Source organism: Panulirus ornatus, chromosome 11 (genome assembly GCF_036320965.1).
Source record: "Panulirus ornatus isolate Po-2019 chromosome 11, ASM3632096v1, whole genome shotgun sequence".
Taxonomy (NCBI): Eukaryota; Metazoa; Arthropoda; class Malacostraca; order Decapoda; family Palinuridae; genus Panulirus; species Panulirus ornatus.
The window spans coordinates 18,127,031-18,152,785 of NC_092234.1; the positions used below are offsets into that span (position 1 = coordinate 18,127,031).

The following is a 25,755-nucleotide window of genomic DNA, read 5'->3' on the forward strand; positions in this document are numbered from 1 at the left end:
TATACATATCCATCTGTTTTTCTAAGTATTTCTCACATACATTCTTTAAAGCAAACACCTGATCCACACAGCCTCTACCACTTCTGAAACCACACTGCTCTTCCCCAATCTGATGCTCTATACATGCCTTCATCTTCCCAATCAATACCCTCCTATATAATTTCCCAGGAATACTTAACAAATTTATGCCTCTGTAGTTTGAACACACCTTTACCTCCTTTACCTATGTACAATGGCACTATGCATGCATTACACCAATCCTCAGGCACTTTACCATGATCCATATATGCAATGAATATCCTTAACAACCAATCAACAACTCAGTCACCTCCTTTTTTAATAAATTGAAATGCAATACCATCCAAACCCGCCACCTTGCCAGATTTCATCTTCCGCAAAGCCTTCACTACCTCATCTCTCTTAACCAAACCATTCTCCCTGACCCTCTCGCTTCACATACCACCCTGACCAAAACACTCTACTTCTGTCACTCTATCATCAAACACATTCAACAAACCTTCAAATTACTCAATTCATCTCTACCTGTTATTACTTAACCCCTTGCCCCCTTAACCAATGCTCCCACTGTTCTCTTGTCTTACGCACATTTTTCATCTCCTTCCAAAACATCATTTTATTCTCCCTAAAGTTTAATGATACTCTCTCACCCCAGCTCTCATTTGCCCTCTTTTTCAACCCTTGCACCTTCCTCTTGACCTCCTGTCACGTTCTTTTATACATCTCCCAGTCATCTGCACTCCTTCCTTGTGAGTATCGTCCAAACACCTCTCTTTTCTCTTTCACTAACTTTACTTCTTCATCCCACCACTCACTGCCCTTTCTAATCTGCCCACCTCCCACCTTTCGCATGCCACATGCATCTTTTACACATATCATCAGTGCTTCCCTAAATTGATCCTATTCCTCCACCACTCCCCTTATGTCATTTGCTCTCACCTTTTGCCTTTCTACACTCAGGTTCTCCAGATGCTTCCTCACACACGTCTCCTTTCCAAGCTCACTTACTCTCACCACTCTGCTCCCCAACATTTTCTCTCCTTTTTTTGAAAACCTATACAAACCTTCACCTGTGCCACCACAAAATAGTGATCAGACATCCCTCCAGCTAACCCTCTCAGCACACTAACATCCAAAAAGTCTCTCTTTTACACACCTATCAATTAACACGTAATCCAATAATGTCCTTTAACCATCTCTCCTACTCACATACGTATAATTAGGTGTATCTCTCATTTTAAACCAGGCATTCCCAATCACCAGTCTTTTTTCAGTACACAAAATCTACAAGCTCTTAACCATTTCCATTCACAACACTGAATACTCCATGTACACCAATTATACTCTCAGCTGCCACATTACTCACCTTCACATTCAAATCAACCACCACTAATGCCCAGTCTCGTGCATCCCAAAACACTTGCCTCTCATGATCTTTCTTCTCATGACCAGGTGCATAAGGACCAATAATCACCCATCTCCCTCCATCCACTTTCAGTTTTACCTACATCAATCTAGAATTTACTTTCTCACAATCTACCACAACTCCTGCTTCAGGAGTAGTGCTACTCCTTCCTTAACTCTTGTTCTCTCACCAACACCTGACTTTACTTCCAAGACATTTCCAAACCATTCTTCCCCTTTACCCTTGAGCTTCGTTTCATTCAGAGCCAGAACATCCTGGCTTCTTTCCTCAAACATACTACCTATCTCTCCTTTCTCATACTGGTTACATCCACACACATTTAGAAACCCCAATCAGAGCCTTCGAGGAGGATGAGCACTCCCTGCTTGACTCCTTCTGTTTCCCCTTTTAGAAACTGAAATATAAGGAGGGGAGGATTTCCAGCCCCATGCTCCGGCCCCCTTTAGTCACCTTCTACGACATACGTGAGAAGCTGCATTTTTTTGTAATGTTATTCATAAAACAACTGTATACAACAAAACTGATAGCAATGTACCAATGCTCCATGAAAATTATGTGAAATTTAAGGCAGATTTCTAAAATAATGCAACAAGCCTTTTTGTGCTATTCATTTCTTCATATGTTTTCATTTCTTTGGGCATGAAAGGGATGAAACTAGTCTTCATGTTTTTATCAATGAGCTACAAGTCTACAATGTCCATACATTCATAAAAGATATCACACTCAAAATGAAATTAGAGAAAAAAAATAAGTTATTCATCTCACTTTCTAAGCATGACTACAGTTGCATACATGCACTGATGAATTAACATTAATGTAACAAATGTTCCATTCTGTTTCTAAGACAAAACACAAGTTCCATTCCATTTCTAAGACAAAACAGTCATAATACAGTATCTTTCTAATATGCATTTTCACCTTCCTCTGATAAATAAGCAAAGTCTAGTGGACACTTGATAACAAAACGACTTCTTAACCATATATGGAATAAACAAAATAATAGTAATTCATATATTTCTATCTTATTTTTTGTTTTCAAAGGTATCCATATTTGTATCAATGCAGAACACCAATAATGAATGGTATCAGCTAAAATTCTAATATCGGTACATTACTAATCTTTTCACATACAATTCATATTTCTCATAACTTTGCCTGACATATGCCTAGCATAGACTTCAGATGTGCCCTCTTCCACTCTTTTCACACTATCTTGTTCAGCCACATCTTAAACATTTCAAGTGGTCTGCCAAGATTATTCAGCACATATGGAGAAATTTCATCATGATTCTGGGCATTGTATGGATCAAGACCTTTCAGTACGACTTAAGTCTCTTCTGTATAACTTCAATGCTTTCCAACATCTTTCCATTCCAACTCACTGGTGATGGAGCTAGTGTTTTAAACTGTAAAAACACTTATGAAATTATCTTTCAGTTTCATGTATATCTTTAGATCATCCTCTATATCTTTTCCGCTTAGTCCTTTCTCCTCAATTTACTCCTCATGAATCTTGGGAAAGATTTCAATTAACATGACTCCTTGTAACAATGAAAATTCATATTCACAGTCTCTCTTTATGATTGAAATCCCCCATCATGAACATTCTACTGTCTGTGAAAAAAAGTGCACTTTACTGCTTCCTGTAACATCATGATTGTTCCTGCATTTTTATCATCATTAATGTGTTCTGAATCATTAAATTTCTTTGGAGGATTTTCAACAACACGATGCATTTCTTTCCAGCTGTTATACTTATGTACTGAATGAATGAGTCATCTTCCATTGTTTCCAGAAACTTATTTCTTTCCTTTAGATAAGGGCCAATCCTACCCCTCCTTTCCCTTCTCTTTCCTTCCATACTATTCTGTACCCCTCTGGGCAGAGCAGGTGAGATTTTTATCTCTTTAGCAAGCTTTGTTTCTGCAACTCCAACAACATCAGATGCACTTTCCTTGATGCAATCCTTGAATTCCAGCTCTTTCACATTAGCCATCAATACATCAACACTTGCATACATTACTTTCAGTCTGATACTTCCCATACGCTAACACTCCTGATGTCTCTGCAGCACTGGCAGGTCTGCTTTGTCTTCTTATTCCCATATGCTAACACTCCTGACTTTTCTGCAGTGCTGGCAGGTCTGCATTGTCCTCATTTCACTTGGCATCTTCATCTTTTGTCTTCAGACTACTTTTTATTTTCTCCCTTTCTTCCCTTGACCTATAACATATGATGAATCCTACTTAATCTCATCTTATCTTCAACTTCCTTAACTCGCTTAAGTACTTCCTTGTTATGACTCTAAGTCAAATGCAACCATAAATAGACTGCCCATTATATTTTGATTATAACCACTAGTTCCTCTCCTTTCTTGATCACTGAAATTACATCTGGCATTTCTATATACTCCAAATCTCTTTTACTAAGCATTCCTTCTTTCTTTTCCCTTTCTTATCTATCTGTCATCCAAAACAAAAAATAATGATTCATGTCTACTGGTGTATGTCTTCCAAAATAAAAATAATCAGTGATTCCTGTCTACCACCCTCCTGCTTTACCAATCTTTCTGAGTGCCACCATTTTTCTGCAAGTCTTCAGTGTTGGATTGTCAACCTCAGTGTCTATGACTCTGAAATATATCTCTTAGCTAACAAGCATTGATCCTGTGCTCTGCACCTTTCTAAAACTTACATCAACCACACCAAAAATTTCTTTGATTGCCAAGTCTGTAACACTGAGCTTCATTCTTTCTACAGCTTCACATAATTTCCTTTGTACTTATCTTTGCATTATTCCATATTCAATTTCCAAGACAACAATCTTCATGCTCTGTGTCTGTTGACAGGAAGCTGAAAATGCTCTTTTTTGTAGCCACCGTCCACCATTTTCAATATATTCTGTGTGTTTCAGTTATTTCCTCTGACAGAACAATCCATAGGGCATCTATAAAGACCCATTAGACCTTAATTGCTTTTTATCTAATTCACCTTCATTCATCATGTTCAAAGTCTGCTGACCAGCAACAGAAACTGCTCCGTTTCCAATACCCAGCTCACTATTTTCAACAGTTTCCATACCTTCAGATGTGGGGTATTTTTTCCAGCTCAACAGTCTCGAGAACATTTAGAGTAGCCCCTTCTTATCTTTCCTGATCATTCTACCCTCATTTCTTTGGTCATTTACCCTATGAATCTTCTCACCTGATGAAAAGCTGTTTTCATGATTTTACTTTTATCCTTAATTCCCCAAGTTTCCCTCTCATCTCAAAACACCATGATTCTTAATTAAAATTCTTAGTTTCTTTATTTCCTCTAAATGTGTTAATTTAAATATTTCTTTTTATATCATACTCGTGTTCCAACGTCCATTCTCTGGCTGTCATGTGTAATGCACTGAAACCACAGCATCCTATCCACAACCAGGCCCCACAGACTTTTCTGTAGTTTCTCCCTTGCTGTTTCACTTGCTCTGGTTCAGTCCACTACCAGTTGATCTTGTTCCTTAAAAAGTTCCAATGACTTCTACACTTTTATTTCCTCTTGATGCATCCTTCATTTCTCCCTCTTGTCTCTTCTTTGTGGACCTAGTCACAACTGTCTTGTCTTGACAATATATTCATTTAGTTGACTCTATAGTACATTATAATTCAATATGAAATAAAAACTTTACTATTTGACTTGTATGTGTTTGATAACATATTACACACTGTCCCAGTTGGCTTGGCTAGCTTCTCAACCCTCATTTAAGATCTCTATTTTCCTTGGCTCAGGCCAAATCAATAATCATAGAATAACAAAGTTTACTGGCAGAAAAATAATACCATCACAAGGAGAATCTAAATAATCAACCGACAATGACCACATTGCCTATCAACATCTCTGACACCTGTTCCCATCTGGAACTCCCTCAACGGGATGGCCATGGCAATAGAGTCTCCATAACTAGTGAACTCTAGTGGTGCTTCTTAGCCTTTGGTGCCTCACCCTTAACAGGCCAACGGCAGAGAGCAAGTCTAGCGCAATGTTTGCAGAGGCTCCTTCCTTATGTTACTAGCTACTATTGATACCTAATGCTCCTACCTGCTTTTCTGCCTACTGCTCCCACCACTTTGCCAAAAAACAGGGCTAGCACACTGTGCTAACCACTGGAAAATGTAGTTCCGAAGAAAGAGTTGTGTGAGTTAAGTGTTGTCTAGTGTTACGCATGAGAAGGAGAGCTTGTACATTTGTAGTCCACATGTCTGAGGAAAGCAACTTAACAACCACTGAAGTGCAGGCTCACTTCACAGCTGTCACTAACCCTCCTGATACGCAAGGAGGTAGTACTGGTCATATACCTCCTTGGTCTTTGGCTGCCTACTAACTACTGCCTATCAAAGACTGCTTGTATACCAGGGAATATGTATTCCTGGTAAATTATATGGGAGGGTATTGATTGAGAGGGTGAAGGCATGTACAGAGCATCAGATTGGGGAAGAGCAGTGTGGTTTCAGAAGTGGTAGAGGATGTGTGGATCAGGTGTTTGCTTTGAAGAATGTATGTGAGAAATACTTAGAAAAGCAAATGGATTTGTATGCAGCATTTATGGATCTGGAGAAGGCATATGATAGAGTTGATAGAGATACTCTGTGGAAGGTATTAAGAATATATGGTGTTGGAGGAAAGTTGTTAGAAGCAGTGAAAAGTTTTTATCGAGGATGTAAGGCATGTGTACATGTAGGAAGAGAGGAAAGTGATTGGTTCTCAGTGAATGTAGGTTTGTGGCAGGGGTGTGTGATGTCTCCATGGTTGTTTAATTTGTTTATGGATGGGGTTGTTAGGGAGGTAAATGCAAGAGTTTTGGAAAGAGGGGCAAGTATGAAGTCTGTTGGGGATGAGAGAGCTTGGGAAGTGAGTCAGTTGTTGTTCGCTGATGATACAGCGCTGGTGGCTGATTCATGTGAGAAACTGCAGAAGCTGGTGACTGAGTTTGGTAAAGTGTGTGGAAGAAGAAAGTTAAGAGTAAATGTGAATAAGAGCAAGGTTATTAGGTACAGTAGGGTTGAGGGTCAAGTCAATTGGGAGGTGAGTTTGAATGGAGAAAAACTGGAGGAAGTGAAGTGTTTTAGATATCTGGGAGTGGATCTGGCAGCGGATGGAACCATGGAAGCGGAAGTGGATCATAGGGTGGGGGAGGGGGCGAAAATTCTGGGGGCCTTGAAGAATGTGTGGAAGTCGAGAACATTATCTCGGAAAGCAAAAATGGGTATGTTTGAAGGAATAGTGGTTCCAACAATGTTGTATGGTTGCGAGGCGTGGGCTATGGATAGAGTTGTGCGCAGGAGGATGGATGTGCTGGAAATGAGATGTTTGAGGACAATGTGTGGTGTGAGGTGGTTTGATCGAGTGAGTAACGTAAGGGTAAGACAGATGTGTGGAAATAAAAAGAGCGTGGTTGAGAGAGCAGAAGAGGGTGTTTTGAAGTGGTTTGGGCACATGGAGAGAATGAGTGAGGAAAGATTGACCAAGAGGATATATGTGTCGGAGGTGGAGGGAACGAGGAGAAGAGGGAGACCAAATTGGAGGTGGAAAGATGGAGTGAAAAAGATTTTGTGTGATCGGGGCCTGAACATGCAGGAGGGTGAAAGGAGGGCAAGGAATAGAGTGAATTGGAGCGATGTGGTATACCGGGGTTGACGTGCTGTCAGTGGATTGAATCAAGGCATGTGAAGCGTCTGGGGTAAACCATGGAAAGCTGTGTAGGTATGTATATTTGCGTGTGTGGACGTATGTATATACATGTGTATGGGGGGGGGGGGGTTTGGGCCATTTCTTTCGTCTGTTTCCTTGCGCTACCTCACAAACGCGGGAGACAGCGACAAAGTATAATAAAAAAAAATAATATATCTAAACAAGGTACTCCCTATGCAAATTATCACTCCCAAACACTTAAATTTCCTAACTTCTTCTATCTGTTCATCACTCATTCTAACCTTGCATTTCAGCTCACTCAATTCAATGATTACATGGTGCCATCAATGAAGTTGGTACAATGGGGCTGCTGCACAACCGAAAAAGATAAAAATAAAACCATGAAAACTGTATGTTCACTAAAACTGATACTTTACTGGTTTCTCTTTCCTCTTTATACACTCCTTGAAAGAACAAAGAACTGAATCAGCAAGGTTCTAAAGTAATCTAGGGTCCAACTTTGCTCAAATTTCACAAATAGCTGCCTCCAGCTTAGGTAGAGACAAAATATCCCTTATGTAATTTCATTTTCATAAGTATCCACAAGTTGTCTAGTGGATTCAAATGTGGTGAATTCCTGAGCTAATCACTAAAAACTCCTTAAGCCAATCAGAGAGTAGTTTGGCAGTGGGGCAAGAAGCCCCATCCTACATGAATACTTCGGCCTTGCACTTTTTGAACGAATCTGGTAGATGGTTACACAGTAGCTCAGGGTAACTATGTCTGTTCATAGTTCCATTCTCTGGCAACACTACAAGGGCCCTAACAGCATAATGACTGAACAATCCCATTAAATAGGTGAAGCAAGAACTTTACAGTGCTTACAATGTACTTAAGGTCAAATGGATCACAGCCTGTTGCCTGTAAACAAACCTGCCATGGCCACTTGTCATAGAAAGGGTAGCCTCATTACTCCACGAGACACTTTTGAAATTAGCCTTATCTCACACAACATATTTCTAGCAAAAATTGACTCTTTTCTTCTGGTGTCTTCGCATTATGAGTGGTTTAGGGAACAGCCTGCAGGTCCGATACTTAAGGTCCTGGTGTAAGCAGAGATGCACTGTTCTTACTAACATTCAAACATTTTTCTATCTTGGTCATAGCTGTCCTTTTTTGCAAAACATGCTCACTATCCTCAAACTTGCTACTGCTTTATCATTTAGATCTAAAAGTGATAATAACATAAAGAATTTGGTCCACTGAAACTGGCAACACTCTTGGAAACTTGTTTTTGAACCTGGTAACATCTGTTACCAAAATCTGTTAGTTCCATTCTGAAAATCTACCACAATCAAACTTACTATCTAAATCATATATCACTAAGGGGCCATTTCATCCCCCTGCCCCCTCAATACATATGTTTGATGTTCTGCATAACCTCCAAAATCTTGAAAAGCATAATGAAGTGCTGGAAGCTCCTCTGTGGTCTGTGTATGTTTGTATATGTAAATGCCTATTTGTACTGCACATTGAGTTTGACACTTACAGAGCCTCATCTCTTTAAATTTCCCTGCTATCATACAAATTTAAAATTTTTTATATGCCATCCACATTTGCAACCTAAAAAATAAGCTTATTCCATTCATCTACAACCATTTAACTATAAAAATACCTCCTTCTTTTCTATCAAGTTTCTTACCTCATTTTTAATTATGGCCTATGGTTGTTCAATCCTTATATCTTATTGAGAAGACTTAGCTAAGTCATGAATCCTTCCATCTTATCCTTGCATCTTCTGAAGAAATGTTCACTAAGTCTAAATGTGTTTAATAACTTAAAAGGCTGTGATTAATTTGTCCCTTCCTCTTCTCTCTTCCATGGTTAATAAATCTAAAGCCTTTAAAATTTCTATATATTTTAGCTCTCTTAATTTTCATTTATCTTTGCTGTTGTTAATCTCGAAGTGATGTGACCAAACTTGTGAAGTATATGTTACTTCAGGCCAATCATAGGATGCAAACAATTTTTGAATACCGCCTTATCCAAGCATTTGAACAAAATTGTAATATATTCAAGTAGAAAGGTTGTTTCTTTCACTAATTTCCTACAGTGGGACTCTGGCAGTGGGTTAGGGATGATGATGATTTCTAAGTCTCTCACATACATTCCTGGAACTTATTTCCCTCTGGACAATATTCGTATTGAGACTTCCTGTTACAATATCATCACTACTTTCCTTATACTTAAGTTCAGTTTCATCAACCATGTATCAGACCAACTGTGGGTTGTATATGTATGTGTGTGTAAGCATTTACAAAGAGAAAAGTTCAAAGGAATATGGTGTTGCTATTACAATAGTGTGTAAATAAATGGGCATTTTTACTCACCACATTAGATTCTTGTTCTGTATCCCTGGATTGTGTTTTCTCATTTTCATATTCATCAAGTGGTTCATCCTTCACTTCACATGACCGTCCTCTGTCCTCATTTTCTGTTTCTTCTGCAACGTGGAGAGAAAATACAGTCCACAAAATAATCAAACACAAATCTTAACAGATCAAGAATTAATGTTTGCTTAAGGTTGCTAGCATAAGATGGCAAAATAACATGAATAATGAAACTAAACTTTAACAACAAACTGGATATATCAGTTACAAGAAGCACTTTACAACCTAATGCTCTGAGTCAGAAGCAGATCCGCTATGCAAGGGAAAAGTTCTTTCTCCCAATCCCTTTCATCTCTTTCTCATTATCTCACATCATCTTCTACAGACCACAAAATTAAAATCCTCTGATGTGCATATGACCTGACAATCAGGTCACAGAATATGACACAAATCAAGAAAGAAAATGCAAAATTACAGAACTCATTAGAATTCTGACTCACCCAAAATGGAGCAAAAATCCAGTTACCCTCTAAACCTCACAGAGACCTGACTATAAACAGCTACCTAACTATCTATATTTCTGACACCTGTTCCCTTCAAGATCTCCCTCAATGGGCTGGCCATGGCAAAAGAGTACATAACTGGTGAACTCCAGTGCTGCTTCTTAGACTTTAGTGCTTCACACATAACAGGCAACAGCAGAGGGTAACTCTAGCAAAGCATTTTCAGAGGCTCCTACCTAATGTGTCTATGTAATGTTTTATCATAAAAATACTACCTAATGTTCCTATCTACTACTTTTACCAAATGCTTTAACCTAATACTCCTTTCTAATGCTCCTACCTACTACTTCTACCTATTTCTCCTACTATTTTGTCAAAGGTAATTCTAGTGCATAGTGCTCACTGAGGGGAAGTCTAGCATTAAAAAGAATGAGCAGTACAAGTTAAGTGTTCTCAAGTGTGAATGTGTGATGGAGATAGTATGTTTGTGTATGTGTGTGGGTGAGGGAGAAAAAAAAGGCAGCTATCTGGGTCACAGGAGGGTAACTTGATGACTAATGAATTGCTGGCTCACAACACTATCTATTTATCTATCTATATCTCTAATGCCTTTTTATTTTTTGGGTAGCCATGAGTACCAAAATGATTCTGTACATCATATGGGAGCTTGATATCTCTATCCATATCCAAAATAATCTTTCTCTCCCAGGTAGTACAAGCATCTCCAAAGTAAATCAGTGGCTGCCATACTACTGGTCCTTAACTTTATGTCTACCACTAGCCTACAAAACAGCTGAAGTAAATCTTCACAAGGGCAAAATTGGACTTCTTTCCACTACCTGAGAGGAAATAAAGACTCAATGGTCTATAACCATTAGTAGGAAAAAAAAAAATCTCTAATGCCTATTCCCTTTGGGAGCTCCCTCATGGGGGTGGCCACAGCAAAAGACTATCCACAACTGGTGATTCCAGCACTGCTTCTTAGCTTTTAGTGCCCCACCCTTAACAAGCCACTACCAGAAAGCAACATTAGCACAATATTTTCAGAGGCTCTTACCCAATGTTCCCACTGACTACTATTACCTAATGTGTCTACAGTTCACTACACAGCCATCACAAACTCTTCTGATACCCAGATGGGTAAACTATTCTAACCAGCACCATCCCATAACCATGAAAGGTCACCAACTTCCATTCAATATAACTCAAACCAAGCAACTCAAGGGTGGGCCACTTTGACACCTGCTTCTGTCCCTTTACCCTTTCATTTCTGTGGGGCCTGGATGTGGACACGGAGTTGTGGCTTCGGTGCATTACACATGACAGCTAGAGAGTTAGTAATGAATGTAGCCTTCTTTGTTTGTTTTCCTGGCACTACCTTGCTGATGCAGGGCATGGTGATGCTGTTTCCTGTGAGGTAGAGAGGAGCCAGGAATGGAGGAAGGCAAGCATGAATATGTACATGTATGGAAGTGTATGTATATATATGTGAGTACATGAATGGATGGCTCTTTCTTTGTCTGTTTCCTGGCACTATCTCTCTGAAGCGGGGGGTGTCGATGCTGTTTCCTGTGGGGTGGGATAGTGTTGGGAATGGATGGAGGTAAGCAAATATGAATATGTACAAGTGTATATATGTATATGGCTGTGTATGTACATGATGATATGTATAAGTGCATGTATGGACATGTATGTATATGTTCCTATGAGTCCACAGGGAAAATGAAACACGAAAAGTTCCCAAGTACACTTTCGTGTAATAATCACATCATCAGGGGAGACACAAGAGAGAAATATAACAGTCAGTTGATGTACTGATGATGTGATTATTACACGAAAGTGCACTTGGGAATTTTTTGTGTTTCATTTTCCCCATGGACTCAGGAATCTCTTGATCACGCGCAAAACTGTGATCCTTTCCAGTATGTATATGTGTGTGTATGTGGGTGGATGGGTCTTTCTTCGTAAGGTTTCCTGGTGCTACCTCACTGACACAGGAAACGGTCATCAAGAATGATAGCACCAGGAATGGATGAAGGCAAGCAAGTATGAATATGTATGTATGTGCATATGTTGATATGTATATGTATGTATATGTGTGTGTGGACATGTATGCACATGTATGCAGGTTTGTATGTTCTATGAAGGTGCGCATGCATATGCACTTTGTTCGTATATATTCATATATATATATTCCTATGAGTCCACGCGGAAAATGAAGCACGATAAGTTCCCAAGTGCACTTTCATGTAATAATCACATCATCAGGGGAGACACAAGAGAGAAATATAAATCAGTTGATATACATTGAAGAGATGAAGCTAAGATGCCAAATGGTGTCCTAGCTTCGTCTCTTCGACATATATCAACTGACTTATATTTCTCTCGTGTCTCCCCTGATGATGTGTTTATTAAACGAAAGTGTACCTGCGAACTTATCATGTTTAATTTTCCCCGTGGACTCGTAGGAATATCTTGATCAAGCGCAAAATTGTGATCCTTTCCAATATATATATATATATATATATATATATATATATATATATATATATATATATATATATATATATATATTTGTCATTTCCCATACTAGTGAGTTAGTGTTAAGAACATGAGGATAGAGGACAAAGAGGATATATGCATCAGAAGTGGAGGGAACAATCACCCCGCCAATTAATACCAATTTCTCAACTGCCCATATCCCATATCTCTTGCACATGCTATCACTGCTTCACTAAATATCTCCCATTCCCCTTGCTTCATTTGCTTACAACTTTAGCTATTCTATACCCAATCTCTTCTAGTATTTCACACACACACACACACACACACCTCTTTTTTCCAAGCTCATTTCTTTCTCACCCTCTTCTCAGGCGGGAGACGGCGACAAGGCAAAGTGAATAAATAGATAAATATATATAGGGGAGAAAGAATACTTCCCACGTATTCCCTGCATGTCGTAGAAGGCGACTAAAAGGGAAGGGAGCGGGGGGCTGGAAATCCTCCCCTCTCATTTTTTTTTTAAATTTTCCAAAAGAAGGAACAGAGAAGGGGGCCATATGAGGATATTCCCTCAAAGGCCCAGTCCTCTGTTCTTAACGCTACCTCGCTAATGCGGGAAATGGCGAATAGTATGAAAAAAAAAAAAAAATATATAAATATATATAAGGATGTAAGGCATGTGTACGTGTAGGAAGAGAGGAAAGTGATTGGTTCTCAGTGAATGTAGGTTTGCGGCAGGGGTGTGTGATGTCTCCATGGTTGTTTAATTTGTTTATGGATGGGGTTGTTAGGGAGGTAAATGCAAGAGTTTTGGAAAGAGGGGCAAGTATGAAGTCTGTTGGGGATGAGAGAGCTTGGGAAGTGAGTCAGTTGTTGTTCGCTGATGATACAGCGCTGGTGGCGGATTCATGTGAGAAACTGCAGAAGCTGGTGACGGAGTTTGGTAAAGTGTGTGGAAGAAGAAAGTTAAGAGTAAATGTGAATAAGAGCAAGGTTATTAGGTACAGTAGGGTTGAGGGTCAAGTCAATTGGGAGGTGAGTTTGAATGGAGAAAAACTGGAGGAAGTGAAGTGTTTTAGATATCTGGGAGTGGATCTGTCAGCGGATGGAACCATGGAAGTGGAAGTGGATCATAGGGTGGGGGAGGGGGCGAAAATTTTGGGAGCCTTGAAGAATGTGTGGAAGTCGAGAACATTATCCCGGAAAGCAAAAATGGGTATGTTTGAAGGAATAGTGGTTCCAACAATGTTGTATGGTTGCGAGGCGTGGGCTATGGATAGGGTTGTGCGCAGGAGGATGGATGTGCTGGAAATGAGATGTTTGAGGACAATGTGTGGTGTGAGGTGGTTTGATCGAGTAAGTAACGTAAGGGTAAGAGAGATGTGTGGAAATAAAAAGAGCGTGGTTGAGAGAGCAGAAGAGGGTGTTTTGAAATGGTTTGGGCACATGGAGAGAATGAGTGAGGAAAGATTGACCAAGAGGATATATGTGTCGGAGATGGAGGGAACGAGGAGAAGAGGGAAACCAAATTGGAGGTGGAAAGATGGAGTGAAAAGGATTTTGTGTGATCAGGGCCTGAACATGCAGGAGGGTGAAAGGAGGGCAAGAAATAGAGTGAATTGGAACGATGTGGTATACAGGGGTTGACGTGCTGTCAGTGGATTGAATCAAGGCATGTGAAGCGTCCGGGGTAAACCATGGAAAGCTGTGTAGGTATGTATATTTGCGTGTGTGGACGTGTGTATGTACATGTGTATGGGGGGGGGGGTTGGGCCATTTCATTCGTCTGTTTCCTTGCGCTACCTCGCAGACGCGGGAGACAGCGACAAGGTATAAAAAAAAAAAAAAAAAAAAAAAAAAAAAAAATAATATATATATATATATATATATATATATATATATATATATATATATATATATATTATCCCTGGGGATAGGGGAGAAAGAATACTTCCCACGTATTCCCTGTGTGTCGTAGAAGGCGACTAAAAGGGGAGGGAGCGGGGGCTGGAAATCCTCCCCTCTCAATTCTTTTTAATTTTCCAAAAGAAGGAACAGAGAAGGGGGCCTGGTGAGGATATTCCCTCAATGGCCCAGTCCTCTGTTCTTAACGCTACCTCGCTAACGCGGGAAATGGCGAATGGTTTGAAAAAAAAAAAAAAGAATATATATATATATATATATATATATATATATATATATATATATATATATTTTTTAAACTTCGCCATTTCCCGCGTTAGCGAGGTAGCATTAAGAACAGAGGACTGGGCCTTTGTGGAATATTTTCACCTGGCCCCTTCTCTGTTCCATCTTTTGGAAAATTAAAAGAAAACGAGAGGGGAGGATTTCCAGCCCCCCGTTCCCTCCCCTTTTAGTCACCTTCTATGACACGCAGGGAATACGTGGGAAGTATTCTTAATCCCCTATCCCCATGGATAATATATATAATCCTCCCCTCCTTGTATTTTTAACTTTCTAAACTGGGAAACAGAAGAAGAAGTCACGCGGGGAGTGCTCATCCTCCTCGAAGGCTCAGACTTGGGTGTCTAAATGTGTGTGGATGTAACCAAGATGTGAAAAAAGAAGAGATAGGTAGTATGTTTGAGAAAAGGAACCTGGATGTTTTGGCTCTGAGTGAAACGAAGCTCAAGGGTAAAGGGGAAGAGTGGTTTGGGAATGTCTTGGGAGTAAAGTCAGGGGTTAGTGAGAGGACAAGAGCAAGGGAAGGAGTAGCAGTACTCCTGAAACAGGAGTTGTGGGAGTACGTGATAGAATGTGAGAAAGTAAATTCTCGATTAATATAGGTAAAACTGAAAGTTGATGGAGAGAGATGGGTGATTATTGGTGCATATGCACCTGGGCATGAGAAGAAAGATCATGAGAGGCAAGTGTTTTGGGAGCAGCTGAATGAGTGTGTTAGTGGTTTTGATGCACGAGACCGGGTTATAGTGATGGGTGATTTGAATGCAAAGGTGAGTAATGTGGCAGTTGAGGGAATAATTGGTGTATAAATGGGGTGTTCAGTGTTGTAAATGGAAATGGTGAAGAGCTTGTAGATTTATGTGCTGAAAAAGGACTGGTGATTGGGAATACCTGGTTTAAAAAGCGAGATATACATAAGTATACGTATGTAAGTAGGAGAGATGGCCAGAGAGCGTTATTGGATTACGTGTTAATTGACAGGTGCGCGAAAGAGAGACTTTTGGATGTTAATGTGCTGAGAGGTGCAACTGGAGGGATGTCTGATCATTATCTTGTGGAGGATAACGTGAAGATTTGTATGGGTTTTCAGAAAAGAAGAGTGAATGTTGGGGTGAAGAGGATGGTGAGAGTAAGTGAGCTTGGGAAGGAGACTTGTGTGAGGAAGTACCAGGAGAGACTGAGTACAGAATGGAAAAAGGTGAGAACAATGGAAGTAAGGGGAGTGGGGGAGGAATGGGATGTATTTAGGGAATCAGTGATGGATTGCGCAAAAGATGCTTGTGGCATGAGAAGAGTGGGAGGTGGGTTGATTAGAAAGGGTAGAAAGTGGTGGGATGAAGAAGTAAGATTATTAGTGAAAGAGAAGAGAGAGGCATTTGGACGATTTTTGCGGGGAAAAAATGCAATTGAGTGGGAGATGTATAAACGAGAGAGACAGGAGGTCAAGAGAAAGGTGCAAGAGGTGAAAAAGAGGGCAAATGAGATTTGGGATGAGAGAGTATCATTAAATTTTGGGGAGAATAAAAAGATGTTCTGGAAGGAGGTAAATAAAGTGCGTAAGACAAGGGAGCAAATGGGAACTTCAGTGAAGGGCGCTAATGGGGAGGTGATAACAAGTAGTGCTGATGTGAGAAGGAGATGGAGTGAGTATTTTGAAGGTTTGTTGAATGTGTTTGATGATAGAGTGGCAGATAAAGGGTGTTTTGGTCGAGGTGGTGTGCAAAGTGAGAGGGTTTGGGAAAATGATTTGGTAAACAGAGAAGAGGTAGTAAAAGCTTTGCGGAAGATGAAAGCCGGCAAGGAAGAAGGTTTGGATGGTATTGCAGTGGAATTTATTAGAAAAGGGGATGACTGTATTGTTGACTGGTTGGTAAGGTTATTTAATGTATGTATGACTCATGGTGAGGTGCCTGAGGATTGGCGGAATGCGTGCATAGTGCCATTGTACAAAGGCAAAGGGGATAAGAGTGAGTGCTCAAATTACAGAGGTATAAGTTTGTTGAGTATTCCTGGTAAATTATATGGGAGGGTATTGATTGAGAGGGTGAAGGCATGTACAGAGCATCAGATTGGGGAAGAGCAGTGTGGTTTCAGAAGTGGTAGAGGATGTGTGGATCAGGTGTTTGCTTTGAAGAATGTATGTGAGAAATACTTAGAAAAGCAAATGGATTTGTATGTAGCATTTATGGATCTGGAGAAGGCATATGATAAGAGTTGATAGAGATGCTCTGTGGAAGGTATTAAGAATATATGGTGTGGGAGGCAAGTTGTTAGAAGCAGTGAAAAGTTTTTATTGACGATGTAAGGCATGTGTACGTGTAGGAAGAGAGGAAAGTGATTGGTTCTCAGTGAATGTAGGTTTGCGGCAGGGGTGTGTGATGTCTCCATGGTTGTTTAATTTGTTTATGGATGGGGTTGTTAGGGAGGTGAATGCAAGAGTTTTGGAAAGAGGGGCAAGTATGAAGTCTGTTGTGGATGAGAGAGCTTGGGAAGTGAGTCAGTTGTTGTTCGCTGATGATACAGCGCTGGTGGCTGATTCATGTGAGAAACTGCAGAAGCTGGTGACTGAGTTTGGGAAAGCGTATGAAAGAAGAAAGTTAAGAGTAAATGTGAATAAGAGCAAGGTTATTAGGTACAGTAGGGTTGAGGGTCAAGTCAATTGGGAGGTAAGTTTGAATGGAGAAAAACTGGAGGAAGTAAAGTGTTTTAGATATCTGGGAGTGGATCTGGCAGCGGATGGAACCATGGAAGCGGAAGTGAATCATAGGGTGGGGGAGGGGGCGAACATCCTGGGAGCCTTGAAGAATGTGTGGAAGTCGAGAACATTATCTCGTAAAGCAAAAATGGGTATGTTTGAAGGAATAGTGGTTCCAACAATGTTGTATGGTTGCGAGGCGTGGGCTATGGATAGAGTTGTGCGCAGGAGGATGGATGTGCTGGAAATGAGATGTTTGAGGACAATGTGTGGTGTGAGGTGGTTTGATCGAGTAAGTAATGTAAGGGTAAGAGAGATGTGTGGAAATAAAAAGAGCGTGGTTGAGAGAGCAGAAGAGGGTGTTTTGAAATGGTTTGGGCACATGGAGAGAATGAGTGAGGAAAGATTGACCAAGAGGATATATGTGTCAAAGGTGGAGGGAACGAGGAGAAGTGGGAGACCAGATGGTAGGTGGAAAGATGGAGTGAAAAAGATTTTGTGTGATTGGGGCCTGAACATGCAGGAGGGTGAAAGGAGGGCAAGGAATAGAGTGAATTGGATCGATGTGGTATAACATTGTCCTCAAACATCTCATTTCCAGCACATCCATCCTCCTGCGCACAACTCTATCCATAGCCCACGCCTCACAACCATACAACATTGTTGGAACCACTATTCCTTCAAACATACCCATTTTTGCTTTCCGAGATAATGTTCTCGACTTCCACACATTCTTCAAGGCCCCCAGAATTCTCGCCCCCTCCCCCACCCTATGATCCACTTCCGCTTCCATGGTTCCATATGCTGCCAGATCCACTCCCAGATATCTAAAACACTTCACTTCCTCCAGTTTTTCTCCATTCAAACTCACCTCCCAATTGACTTGACCCTCAACCTTACTGTACCTAATAACCTTGCTCTTATTCACATTAACTCTTAACTTTCTTCTTCCACACACTTTACCAAACTCAGTCACCAGCTTCTGCAGTTTCTCACACGAATCAGCCACCAGCGCTGTATCATCAGCGAACAACAACAGCGACAAAGTATAAAAAAAAAAAAAAAAAAAAAAATATATATATATATATATATATATATATATATATATATATATATATATATATATATATTTTTTTTTTGTCGCTGTCTCCCGCGTTTGCGAGGTAGCGCAAGTGAAGAGACGAAAGAAATGGCCCAACCCACCCCCATACACGTGTATATACATACATCCACACACACAAATATACATACCTACACAGCTTTCCATGGTTTACCCCAGACGCTTCACATGCCCTGATTCAATCCACTGACAGCACGTCAACCCCGGTACACCACATCGCTCCAATTCACTCTATTCCTTGCCCTCCTTTCACCCTCCTGCATGTTCAGGCCCCGATCACACAAAATCTTTTTCACTTCATCTTTCCACCTCCAATTTGGTCTCCCTCTTCTCCTCGTTCCCTCCACCTCCGACACATATATCCTCTTGGTCAATCTTTCCTCACTCATTCTCTCCATGTGCCCAAACCATTTCAAAACACCCTCTTCTGCTCTCTCAACCACGCTCTTTTTATTTCCACACATCTCTCTTACCCTTACGTTACTTACTCGATCAAACCACCTCACACCACACATTCTCCTCAAACATCTCATTTCCAGCACATCCATCCTCCTGCGCACAACTCTATCCATAGCCCACGCCTCGCAACCATACAACATTGTTGGAACCACTATTCCTTCAAACATACCCATTTTTGCTTTCCGAGATAATGTTCTCGACTTCCACACATTCTTCAAGGCCCCCAGAATTTTCGCCCCCTCCCCCATCCTATGATCCACTTCCGCTTCCATGGTTCCATCCGCTGCCAGATCCACTCCCAGATATCTAAAACACTTTACTTCCTCCAGTTTTTCTCCATTCAAACTCACCTCCCAATTGACTTGACCCTTAACCCTACTTTACCTAATAACCTTGCTCTTATTCACATTTACTCTTAACTTTCTTCTTTCACACACTTTACCAAACTCAATCACCAGCTTCTGCAGTTTCTCACATGAATCAGCCACCAGCGCTGTATCATCAGCGAACAACAACTGACTCACTTCCCAAGCTCTCTCATCCCCAACAGACTTCATACCTGCTCCTCTTTCCAAAACTCTTGCATTCACCTCCCTAACAACCCCATCCATAAACAAATTAAACAACCATGGAGACATCACACACCCCTGCCGCAAACCTAAATTCACTGAGAACCAATCACTTTCCTCTCTTCCTACACGTACACATGCCTTACATCCTCGATAAAAACTTTTCACTGCTTCTAACAACTTGCCTCCCACACCATATATTCTTAATACCTTCCACAGAGCATCTCTATCAACTCTATCATATGCCTTCTCCAGATCCATAAATGCTACATACAAATCCATTTGCTTTTCTAAGTATTTCTCACATACATTCTTCAAAGCAAACACCTGATCCACACATCCTCTACCACTTCTGAAACCACACTGCTCTTCCCCAATCTGATGCTCTGTACATGCCTTCACCCTCTCAATCAATACCCTCCCATATAATTTACCAGGAATACTCAACAAACTTATACCTCAGTAATTTAAGCACTCACTCTTATCCCCTTTGCCTTTGTACAATGGCACTATGCACGCATTCCGCCAATCCTCAGGCACCTCACCATGAGTCATACATACATTAAATAACCTTACCAACCAGTCAACAATACAGTCACCCCCTTTTTTAATAAATTCCACTGCAATACCATCCAAACCTGCTGCCTTGCCGGCTTTCATCTTCCGCAAAGCTTTTACTACCTCTTCTCTGTTTACCAAATCATTTTCCCTAACCCTCTCACTTTGCACACCACCTCGACCAAAACACCCTATATCTGCCACTCTATCATCAAACACATTCAACAAACCTTCAAAATACTCACTCCATCTCCTTCTCACATCACCACTACTTGTTATCACCTCCCCATTTGCGCCCTTCACTGAAGTTCCCATTTGCTCCCTTGTCTTACGCTCTTTATTTACCTCCTTCCAGAACTTCTTTTTATTCTCCCAATAATTTAATGATACTCTCTCACCCCAACTCTCATTTGCCCTTTTTTTCACCTCTTGCACCTTTCTCTTGACCTCCTGTCTCTTTCTTTTATACATCTCCCACTCAATTGCATTTTTTCCCTGCAAAAATCGTCCAAATGCCTCTCTCTTCTCTTTCACTAATACTCTTACTTCTTCATCCCACCACTCACTACCCTTTCTAATCAACCCATCTCCCACTCTTCTCATGCCACAAGCATCTTTTGCGCAATCCATCACTGATTCCCTAAATACATCCCATTCCTCCCCCACTCCCCTTACTTCCATTGTTCTCACCTTTTTCCATTCTGTACTCAGTCTCTCCTGGTACTTCCTCCTCACACAAGTCTCCTTCCCAAGCTCACTTACTCTCACCACCCTCTTCACCCCAACATTCACTCTTCTTTTCTGAAAACCCATACAAATCTTCACCTTAGCCTCCACAAGATAATGATCAGACATATATATATAATATCCTCACCTGGACCTCTTCTCTGTTCCTTCTTTTGGGAAAAAAAAAAAAAAAAAAAAAAAAAAAAAAAAAAAAAAAAAAAACGAAAGGGGAGGATTTCCAGCCCCCCGCTCCCTTCCCTTTTAGTCGCCTTCTACGACACGCAGGGAATACGTGGGAAGTATTCTTTCTCCCCTATCCCCAGGGAAATATATATATATATATATATATATATATTTTTTTTTTTTTTTTTTTTTTTTTTTTTAACTATTCGCCATTTCCCGCGTTAGCAAGGTAGCGTTAAGAACAGAGGACTGGGCCTTTGTGGAATATCCTCACCCGGCCTGTAACTAATATATATATATATATATATATATATATATATATATATATATATATATATATATATATACATATATTTATTATTTATATTTATTTATTATACTTTGTCGCTGTCTCCCGCGTTTGCGAGGTAGCGCAAGGAAACAGACGAAAGAAATGGCCCAACCCCCCCCATACACATGTATATACATACGTCCACACACGCAAATATACACACCTACACAGCTTTCCATGGTTTACCCCAGACACTTCACATGCCTTGATTCAATCCACTGACAGCACGTCAACCCCAGTATACCACATCGCTCCAATTCACTCTATTCCTTGCCCTCCTTTCACCCTCCTGCATGTTCAGGCCCCGATCACACAAAATCTTTTTCACTCCATCTTTCCACCTCCAATTTGGTCTCCCTCTTCTCCTCGTTCCCTCCACCTCCGACACATATATCCTCTTGGTCAATCTTTCCTCACTCATTCTCTCCATGTGCCCAAACCACTTCAAAACACCCTCTTCCGCTCTCTCGACCACGCTCTTTTTATTTCCACACATCTCTCTTACCCTTACGTTACTCACTCGATCAAACCACCTCACACCACACATTGTCCTCAAACATCTCATTTCCAGCACATCCATCCTCCTGCGCACTACTCTATCCATAGCCCACGCCTCGCAACCATACAACATTGTTGGAACCACTATTCCTTCAAACATACCCATTTTTGCTTTCCGAGATAATGTTCTCGACTTCCACACATTCTTCAAGGCCCCCAGAATTTTCGTCCCCTCCCCCACCTTATGATCCACTTCCGCTTCCATGGTTCCATCCGCTGCCAGATCCACTCCCAGATATCTAAAACACTTCACTTCCTCCAGTTTTTCTCCATTCAAACTCACCTCCCAATTGACTTGACCCTCAACCCTACTGTAACTAATATATATATATATATATATATATATATATATATATATATATATATATATATATATATATATATATATATTTTATATATATATATATATATATATATATATATATATATATATATATATATATATATATATATATATATATATTACCCCTGGGGATAGGGGTGAAAGAATACTTCCCACGCGTTCCTCGCGTGTCGTAGAAGGCGACTAGAGGGGACGGGAGTGGGGGGCCAGAAATCCTCCCCTCCTTGTATTTTTAACTTTTTAAAATGGGAAACAGAAGAAGGAGTCACGCGGGGAGTGCTCATCCTCCTCGAAGGCTCAGACTGGGGTGTCTAAATGTGTGTGGATGTAACCAAGATGTGAAAAAAGGAGAGATATGTAGTATGTTTGAGGAAAGGAACCTGGATGTTTTGGCTCTGAGTGAAACGAAGCTCAAGGGTAAAGGGGAAGAGTGGTTTGGGAATGTCTGGGGAGTAAAGTCAGGGGTTAGTGAGAGGACAAGAGCAAGGGAAGGAGTAGCACTACTCCTGAAACAGGAGTTGTGGGAGTATGTGATAGAATGTAAGAAAGTAAATTCTCGATTAATATGGGTAAAACTGAAAGTTGATGGAGAGAGATGGGTGATTATTGGTGCATATGCACCCGGGCATGAGAAGAAAGATCATGAGAGGCAAGTGTTTTGGGAGCAGCTGAATGAGTGTGTTAGTGGTTTTGATGCACGAGACCGGGTTATAGTGATGGGTGATTTGAATGCAAAGGTGAGTAATGTGGCAGTTGAGGGAATAATTGGTATACATGGGGTGTTCAGTGGTGTAAATGGAAATGGTGAAGAGCTTGTAGATCTATGTGCTGAAAAAGGACTGGTGATTGGGAATAACTGGTCTAAAAAGCGAGATATACATAAGTATATGTATGTAAGTAGGAGAGATGGCCAGAGAGCGTTATTGGATTACGTGTTAATTGACAGGCGCGCGAAAGAGAGACTTTTGGATGTTAATGGCTAAGAGGTGCAACTGGAGGGATGTCTGATCATTATATTGTGGAGGCTAAGGTGAAGATTTGTATGGGTTTTCAGAAAAGAAGAGTGAATGTTGGGGTGAAGAGGGTGGTGAGAGTAAGTGAGCTTGGGAAGGAGACTTGTGTGAGGAAGTACCAGGAGAGACCGAGTACAGAATGGAAAAAGGTGAGAACAATGGAAGTAAGGGGAGCAGGGGAGGAATGGGATGTATTTAGGGAGTCAGTGATGGATTGCGCAAAAGAGGCTTGTGGCATGAGAAGAGTGGGAGGTGGGTTGATCAGAAAGGGTAGTGAGTGGTGGGATGAAGAAGTAAGATTATTAGTGAAAGAGAAGAGAGAGGCATTTGGACGATTTTTGCAGGGAAAAAATGCAATTGAGTGGGAGATGTATAAAAGAAAGAGTCAGGAGGTCAAGAGAAAGGTGCAAGAGGTGAAAAAAAGGGCAAATGAGAGTTGGGGTGAGAGAGTATCATTAAATTTTAGGGAGAATAAAAAGATGTTCTGGAAGGAGGTAAATAAAGTGCATAAGACAAAGGAGCAAATGGGAACTTCAGTGAAGGGCGCAAATGGGGAGGTGATAACAAGTAGTGGTGATGTGAGAAGGAGATGGAGTGAGTATTTTGAAGGTTTGTTGAATGTGTTTGATGATAGAGTGGCAGATATAGGGTGTTTTGGTCGAGGTGGTGTGCAAAGTGAGAGGGTTAGGGAAAATGATTTGGTAAACAGAGAAGAGGTAGTAAAAGCTTTGCAGAAGATGAAAGCCGGCAAGGCAGCAGGTTTGGATGGTACTGCAGTGGAATTTATTAAAAAAGGGGCTGACTGTATTGTTGACTGGTTGGTAAGGTTATTTAATGTATGTATGTCTCATGGTGAGGTGCCTGAGGACTGGCGGAATGCGTGCATAGTGCCATTGTACAAAGGCAAAGGGGATAAGAGTGAGTGCTCAAATTACAGAGGTATAAGTTTGTCGTAGAAAGCGACTAGAGGGGACGGGAGTGGGGGGCCAGAAATCCTCCCCTCCTTGTATTAACTTTCTAAAATGGGAAACAGAAGAAGGAGTCACGCGGGGAGTGCTCATCCTCCTCGAAGGCTCAGCGTGGGGTGCCTAAATGTGTATGGATGTAACCAAGATGTGAAAAAAGGAGAGATAGGTAGTATGTTTGAGGAAAGGAACCTGGATGTTTTGGCTCTGAGTGAAACGAAGCTCAAGGGTAAAGGGGAAGAGTGGTTTGGGAATGTCTGGGGAGTAAAGTCAGGGGTTAGTGAGAGGACAAGAGCAAGGGAAGGAGTAGCAATACTCCTGAAACAGGAGTTGTGGGAGTATGTGATAGTGTAAGAAAGTAAATTCTCGATTAATATGGGTAAAACTGAAAGTTGATGGAGAGAGGTGGGTGATTATTGGTGCATATGCACCTGGGCATGAGAAGAAAGATCAAGAGAGGCAAGCGTTTTGGGAGCAGCTGAATGAGTGTGTTAGTGGTTTTGATGCACGAGACCGGGCTATAGTGATGGGTGATTTGAATGCAAAGGTGAGTAATGTGGCAGTTGAGGGAATAATTGGTATACATGGGGTGTTCAGTGTTGTAAATGGAAATGGTGAAGAGCTTGTAGATTTATGTGCTGAAAAAGGACTGATGATTGGGAATACCTGGTTTAAAAAGCGAGATATACATAAGTATACGTATGTAAGTAGGAGAGATGGCCAGAGAGCGTGATTGGATTACGTGTTAATTGACAGGCGTGCGAAAGAGAGACTTTTGGATGTTAATGTGCTGAGAGGTGCAACTGGAGGGATGTCTGATCATTATCTTGTGGAGGCTAAGGTGAAGATTTGTATGGGTTTTCAGAAAAGAAGAGTGAATGTTGGGGTGAAGAGGGTGGTGAGAGTAAGTGAGCTTGAGAAGGAGACCTGTGTGAGGAAGTACCAGGAGAGACTGAGTACAGAATGGAAAAAGGTGAGAACAATGGAAGCAAGGGGAGTGGGGGAGGAATGGGATGTATTTAGGGAATCAGTGATGGATTGTGCAAAAGATGCTTGTGGCATGAGAAGAGTGGGAGGTGGGTTGATCAGAAAGGGTAGTGAGTGGTGGGATGAAGAAGTAAGAGTATTAGTGAAAGAGAAGAAAGAGGCATTTGGACGATTTTTGCAGGGAAAAAATGCAATTGAGTGGGAGATGTATAAAAGAAAGAGACAGGAGCTCAAGAGAAAGGTGCAAGAGGTGAAAAAAAGGGCAAATGAGAGTTGGGGTGAGAGAGTATCATTAAATTTTAGGGAGAATAAAAAGATGTTCTGGAAGGAGGTAAATAAAGTGCGTAAGACAAGGGAGCAAATGGGAACTTCAGTGAAGGGCGCAAATGGGGAGGTGATAACAAGTAGTGGTGATGTGAGAAGGAGATGGAGTGAGTATTTTGAAGGTTTGTTGAATGTGTTTGATGATAGAGTGGCAGATATAGGGTGTTTTGGTCGAGGTGGTGTGCAAAGTGAGAGGGTTAGGGAAAAT

General features: G+C 40.9%; 1 protein-coding gene across 2 annotated transcripts in view; it reads right to left on the reverse strand.

Annotated features, from left to right (window-relative positions):
• Nucleotides 1-25,755, reverse strand: part of LOC139751350 (uncharacterized) — a 234,182-nt gene that overhangs the window by 136,546 nt on the left and 71,881 nt on the right. For both annotated transcript variants that reach the window (XM_071666708.1, XM_071666707.1), the window contains exon 6: nt 9,507-9,619. In XM_071666708.1, coding sequence (XP_071522809.1) covers nt 9,507-9,619 — 113 coding nt within the window. The remainder of the gene's footprint in view (nt 1-9,506; nt 9,620-25,755) is intronic.